Source organism: Orycteropus afer, unplaced genomic scaffold (assembly GCF_000298275.1).
Source record: "Orycteropus afer afer isolate SDZICR_OR568_19922 unplaced genomic scaffold, OryAfe1.0 scaffold00057, whole genome shotgun sequence".
Taxonomy (NCBI): domain Eukaryota; kingdom Metazoa; phylum Chordata; class Mammalia; order Tubulidentata; family Orycteropodidae; genus Orycteropus; species Orycteropus afer.
This window is the reverse complement of record NW_006921644.1, coordinates 11,594,865-11,601,400: the sequence shown is the minus strand read 5'-3', so window position 1 is coordinate 11,601,400 and position 6,536 is coordinate 11,594,865. Positions and strand designations below refer to the sequence as shown.

Below are 6,536 nucleotides of genomic sequence, written 5' to 3'. Positions count from 1 at the left end.
CTCTGAGGCAGCTTGCCGTGCGTGTTGGGGACCTGGGTTTGCCGCGTCCCCGGGTGGAGGCTCTGAGGCAGCTTGCCGTGCGTGTTGGGGACCTGCGTTCTTGGACGGAGGCTCAGCCCTTCGTCCCTTGATCCCTTCCAGGAACTTGCCCCTGGCCATCATCATCTCCCTGCCCATTGTCACCCTGGTGTACGTGCTCACCAACCTGGCCTACTTCACCACCTTGTCCACAGAGCAGATGCTGGCGTCTGAGGCTGTGGCTGTGGTGAGACAGGGACCTGGGGGGTTGGCCGGAGAGACGGAGGCGCTGTCCTGGCGCGAGGGCTCAGGTGTCGAATCAGCCTGGCTGGACAGGATGATGGCTGCCGTGCCTGGTGGCCGGGCTTGCAGGGAGCGTCCAGAGCTCCTGGTGTGGCCAGGGGGTTCCAAGGTGCTGCCCCAGGGAGGGGGTTGGGGGGCAGAGGCCGAGATCTCTGCTGTGAGGTCTGGGAGTAAGGCTGATGGCCACCTGGCACCCCGTTGGCCCCACATGTCCTGTTGGAGCTGCCAGCCAGGGTGTGTGGACTCATGTCCCTACGTCTGTCTCCCTAGGACTTCGGCAACTACCACCTGGGAGTCATGTCCTGGATCATCCCTGTCTTCGTGGGCCTGTCCTGCTTCGGGTCTGTCAATGGGTCACTCTTCACGTCCTCAAGGTGAGAGCGCCGGGTGCCCGGGGACGCAGGCCTGCAGTTTCCGCTCTCACAGCGTGCATGTCACCGGCATAGCTGAAGGAGGGGCCTTTGCTTCCCCTGCTGCCCAAAGACGCACGGTTTCTGGGGCCCCCAGACTGAGAAGTGGGGTGAGAGGCCCTGCTTTCCTCCTTCGCAGCTGGGTCACTGAGGTCCTGCTGCAGAAAGGTGGCAGGAAAGCCAGTGTCCAACGCTAGCCAGCCTGAGCGCCTGCGAGCGGCCCCCAGCCCCACCCTGTTCCTTCCTCTGGCATCTTGTGGCTTTTACACCTAGGGGCTCTCCACTGGGGCTGAACACCACTCCACTCTGTCCACAGGCTCTTCTTTGTGGGGTCCCGGGAGGGCCACCTGCCCTCTGTCCTCTCCATGATCCACCCGAGGCTCCTGACCCCCATGCCGTCTCTTGTGTTCACGGTAAGCCGCAGCCCAGCCCATTGCCCGCCGTCCCCAGGGGAGCACGCATAGTACAGCCACACTCTGAGGGAGGCGGCAGGCAAGCTGCTCCCTCACACACCCTGAGGCTCCGGGAGGCCTGGCCCGCAGCCCGAACTGGTCTGCAGATCAGAGGTGGCCAGCAGAGAATGGGTGGGCACCGAGATTGTGTGGCAGACAGGTTAGCACTAGGGTGTCCACATATCCTGCATGTACTGCCGTGGGCCATGGAACACCAGAGAGCACGAGGATTCTGAAAAACGTTAACTCCAAAAACCGTGTGTGGTCGTTGTAAAAATTCATACCATGTGGGAGCATGTAAAACGGAAATGCCCACCTCCCTGAGAGACCTGCAGTTTCTAGCACATGGTTTGCCAGGTGTCTTTCTGGAGCTTGGTGGGTGTGTTTATAGGTGTGTAGGTGCGTGCTCACACATGCAGTATTGAGTCTTCACACGTGTGCCCACACGTATTGAACACTCATACCTGGTAAATAATGCTCACGAGCACACACGTGTTGGATACCCACGCATGTGGTAATGAATACTCACATACACAAATGTGAATGTTGTTGTTGTTACGTGCTGTGGAGTCTGACCCGACTCATTCACCCGTAATGAACACACACGTGTCGAACACTCACACATATTAAACACAAATGTTGAACACTCATGTAGTGAACACGTGTTGAACACTTACATGTAACGCACTCATTTGTTGAATGCTTGCACGTATGGTCACACATCAGTGCACACACTGAATGCTTGCACGTGTGGTGTTGAACACTCACAAGCACACACATATTGAATGCTCACACACACGTGGTAATGAACACTGATGCACACACGTGCTGTTGGTGTTTTGATGGGATCCCATCACACGTCTATTCCACTTACCTCACATCTCTCCCTTCTGGGCCGTATGATGATCATTGGTTCTCTGTTGCTACGTAGCTCATTATCTCAGCCCCTGACCCACTCACCCTCCCAGGGCTCACCCCCACCGTGAGCACTCCCGCCCACCTACCTGCCTCACCCACCCACTGTGCACCCAGCCAGGGCTCAGCCGTGGGCTCACGCCCACCGTGGGCGCTCCTCTGGCCCCTCCGCCTCACCGGCCATGGTCTCTCTGCTTTCAGTGCGCAATGACCCTACTCTACGCCTTCTCCAATGACATCTTCTCCGTCATCAACTTCTTTAGCTTCTTCAACTGGCTCTGTGTAGCCCTGGCCATCATTGGGATGATGTGGCTGCGTTATAGGAAGCCCGAGCTGGAGCGGCCCATCAAGGTGAGGGAGCTGGGCCGTGGCACGGGACGTGTGCGGAAGCCAGAGTGTCCCTCTCTAAGCTTCAGCCCCCATGCTGTGAGCCAGAGGTAGAGGCTCCCCATGGGTCCTGGCATGCTGAGCGAGATGGCTGGGTGCACACACCTCAGGCGGACGTGCAGAGCCACCGAGTTGATGGGTTCAGTCTGTGCTATTTATCGGACCAGGTGTGGCCAGCAGGCCCTGCCCTCCTAGCACATGCACTCCCTCGAAGGGCACAACCAAGAATGGTAGAGGCTGGCACTGGCAGGGGGCAGCAGGGGTCAAGGTAGCTGGGGTCGGCTCCTTGGTAAGGTCTGTGAGCGAATCCTGGTGGGAAGGGGCTGGTGAGGCCATAGGGGCCAAGTGGACACTGTGCCCAAGTGTAAGGGAGGGTCTTCTCCCCTTCTGAGGGCCACACGGCTCCATCTGCATCCAGGGGAAGCCAAGTGCTCCCGTCCCTGTTCACTGCGTGCTGGAGGACAGCGGGCCATGAGCACCTTGTCTCTCCAGAAAGGAAGCAGGAGGGCTCAGCCAGGCGACGCCCTGGTCGCTGTGGGAGGAGGTGTCTGACCACTGCCTGCTGACCGCCTGCGGCCCTCGCTCGGCTGTCTTGGGGCTGCTGGCAGGGTGGCTCAGCGCCAGGGCACAGTGGGTACCCCAGGGAGCCCCGCAGCTGAGGGGGAGCCCACCTGGAGGCTGTTTGAACACGTGCTGCCCCTCCGCTTCCCGCCTGTGCGTCTGCTCTCGGGCCCGAGGTCTGCCCATCAGTGCTGGCAGGGCTGCCCCTCAGGGTGGCTGTGGGTGGCTAGGGGTGGGTGGTGGCGATGTCCCAGCCTGTGATGTGGGCACTAGCCACCGTCCCCAGAGAAGCCCTGGCTGTTTGTGTTCTTGGTCCACACCCAGCTTTTGAGCTGTGGGTAACAGCATGCCAGGCGCCGTGGCTGCCTAAGGGTGAGTGGTGAGTGGGACAGTCCCACTCTCAGGAAGCCACAGGGGGAGGTGCACTGAGACCTTATTCAAGGCAGGTCCGGGAAGCCCAATGGGTCCTCTGAGGACAGTGCTTCTGGGCTGGCAGACAGCAGCCCTTAGAACCACAGGGACTGTTGCCCTGGCCCAGATGGGCTGAGTAGGCTTAGAGCCTGCCGGCATAGGTGCGGGGGTGTCCTGGGATGCCAGTCAGTGAGAAGTGAGGGTCCCACAGCAGAAGATGAAGGGCTTGTCTGGCAAGGGCATGAAGACAGGCTGAGGTGCCTGGGGACAGCGAGTGGAAGGTTCTGGGCCCTGGGACAGATGGGCTGAGAATGCAGACAGAAGGGTTGGCAGTCACCACTGCCTCGGGGACACCGTGCTGGGCATGCTGTTAAAATTTGGGGACAGGTGAAGGTGACGGTTGAGCGACATGAACGTGGTGGCGCCGAGTCACACGTGTGGGGACTGTTGAAGCAGCCAGTATCCCATTGACTGTGTATTTGCCATAAAAAGCAGTAGCTGCCATGCCCCTGGCTCCCCTGCCCGGCCAACCCTGTCTGTCTGCTTCCCCAGGTCAACTTGGCACTGCCCGTGTTCTTCATCTTGGCCTGCCTTTTCCTCATCGCCGTCTCCTTCTGGAAGACTCCCGTGGAGTGTGGCATTGGGTTTGCCATCATCCTCAGCGGCCTCCCTGTTTACTACTTTGGGGTCTGGTGGAGGAACAAGCCCAAGTGGTTGCTGCAGGGCATCTGTGAGTACCTCACCCACATGGGGCAACGCTGCCTGGCAGCCCTCAGAACGTGCACACCACGGCCCGGCAGGGCCCCAGACCCTGCGCTCCCACACCACACACCGTCCAGGGCCTGCGCTCCCACACCACACGCCGTCCAGGGCCCCAGACTCAGCGCTCCCACACCACACGCTGTCCAGGGCCTCAGACCCAGCACTCCCACACCACATGCCATCCAGGGCCTCAGACCCAGCGCTCCCACACCACACACCCGCCATCCAGGGCCTGCGCTCCCACACCACACGCTGTCCAGGGCCTCAGACCCTGCACCTCGTGCCTGGGGTACACATGAGTCCTGCCAGGGGTACCAGGGAGGCTTGTGTTCACTCCGTGTGTGTGACAGTGACACTGGCCCTGTGTCTCACTGATGAGACTCCTAGCAGGTGCCCAGTCAATCCCAGAACAAGGGAGTCCAGAAAACCAGGCTGCTTCAGTCAAGTAGCTGTTCCTCCCCCCCGGCCCCGGGCAGCCACCCTGCCCACAGCCCCAGCCCCTGCTGTCCTGGCACACCCAGCCCTGGCTCATGCAGCCCCAGACTCTACCCCCACTGCTCCGGCCCTGCCCCTGCCGCCCTGGCTCACACAGCCGTCTCACCCTGAAAAACATGGCAGCAGCCTCTATGGCGTTCTGCACGGCAACCTGAGGCTCCCAGTGGCTTCAGGCCAAGTGCCAGCTGGTGTCCGTGTGCACGGACTGCAGAAAGGGGCATGTGTGCTGGGGGCCTCTACCACTTCCCATGAGAACAGGGTGCTCCTGAATTCTCTAGGGGCAGTAGTGACAGTGCGGGAGGCCCAAGGTGTCCCCTGGAGACTAAGCTGTAGCCAGCAATTGGGGACTCTGGCTCCAGCCATGAGCTGTGGGCTCCTATTCACCCCACTTGGATCCTTGCCATGAGCCTATAGCAGGAAACAGCCCCAGTCCCAAGCCCGAGTCTGCCCAGGAGGTGACGGGGAATGTCATTGGATGACGGGAGCAGGGTGTCTGCCAACACGGCCATGCTTGTCCCCAAGGCCCAGGGGTGCAGGGCCCACAGGAAGGGCCACCAGACAGGCCTCCCACCCAACGACATGCTTAAGAACCTGAAGCCTGGGGAGGTGCCCTTGCAGGTCTCATGTGGTCCTGGGTTCTGAAGCCAGGTTGGGGGAGAGAGCAGGCACCTGCCTTTCACCAGATCCCTCAGGCACATCTGACAGGTGGCTTAGAAAGTCAGAACGCAGGGCACCGTTCCTCTGCAACAAACCCCACGACAGACACAGGGCCACGGACAGAGCCACAGACAGATGTTCCACAGATGGGACCAGAAACAGGGCTGCGGACAGAGCCACAGACAGATGTTCCACAGATGGGACCAGAAACAGGGCTGTGGACAGAGCTACAGACAGGTGTTCCACAGATGGGACCAGAGACAGGGCTGAAAACAGGACCACAGATGGGACCAGAGACAGGGCCACAGACAGGGCTGTAGACAGGACCAGAGACAGGTATCCACAGATGGTTGCTCCACAGATGGGACCGCAGACGAATGCCTGCAGACACCCTTTGTGTGGCTTACCTGTCTGCGAACCAGGAAGTTCCACAGAAATACCTGATCCCTGACCTCTTAGCGCTTTGGGGGCTGAGCAGGACAAGTGGGGGAGGGACGGGTGGGCCCAGCTTGTGCAGCCCTGTCACTGCCAGCCCCGAGGGATGGGTGAGGGAGGGATGGGTGACAAGGGACGGGTGAGGGAGGAACAGGGGGGCCCAGCCCCGCAGCTCTGTCACCGCCAGCCCAGGGGCATTTGGGGGGCCCTGAACTAACTCGGCCCTCTCCCCCACAGTTTCCACCACCGTCTTTTGCCAGAAGCTCATGGAGGTGGTCCCCCAGGAGACATAGCCACAAGGGCAGGGACACTGAAGGACAGAAGATGCCCAGATGTCATTCTAAACACCTGCTCCCTGAAAATCAACTCAGTCCCCAACACCCAGTGTAGCCGAGTGCTGCCAGCACCCAGACCCCGCCACCTCCCCACTCACGGCCAGCGGCCGGTGCTGCTGTGAGAACTGGTACGAAGTCGGTCCCGGACGACAAGCTGGTGGAGCCCGCCGGAGCCCAGGGCTCTGACCAGGAGTCGGGGGGACGTTATTTCATTATGTTGGGTTTTGCTCCCTCCTTGCTTCGTTTAGTTATTTTATTTTTTTTTTAACTTGAATTTTGGGCCAAGTAGAGTCACTGAGGTGATCACTTTTGAAAAAGGTGAGAGGAGATGGGGGAGGGGCCCCTGACGCTGCGCCGACATCCCCCGCGTCTCCAGAAGGATCCGATGGCGATTC

The 6,536-nt window shown here is 60.3% G+C and overlaps 1 protein-coding gene across 1 annotated transcript in view; it reads left to right on the top strand.

Moving 5' to 3' along the window:
* Positions 1-6,099, top strand: part of SLC7A5 (solute carrier family 7 member 5) — a 22,823-nt gene extending 16,724 nt beyond the window's left edge. Inside the window, exons 5-10 of the mRNA XM_007939155.2 lie at positions 142-265; positions 592-695; positions 1,048-1,144; positions 2,300-2,449; positions 4,010-4,187; positions 6,044-6,099. Of these exons, the coding sequence (XP_007937346.1) occupies positions 142-265; positions 592-695; positions 1,048-1,144; positions 2,300-2,449; positions 4,010-4,187; positions 6,044-6,099 (709 nt within the window). The remainder of the gene's footprint in view (positions 1-141; positions 266-591; positions 696-1,047; positions 1,145-2,299; positions 2,450-4,009; positions 4,188-6,043) is intronic.
* The last annotated feature ends 437 nt before the right edge of the window (positions 6,100-6,536 follow it).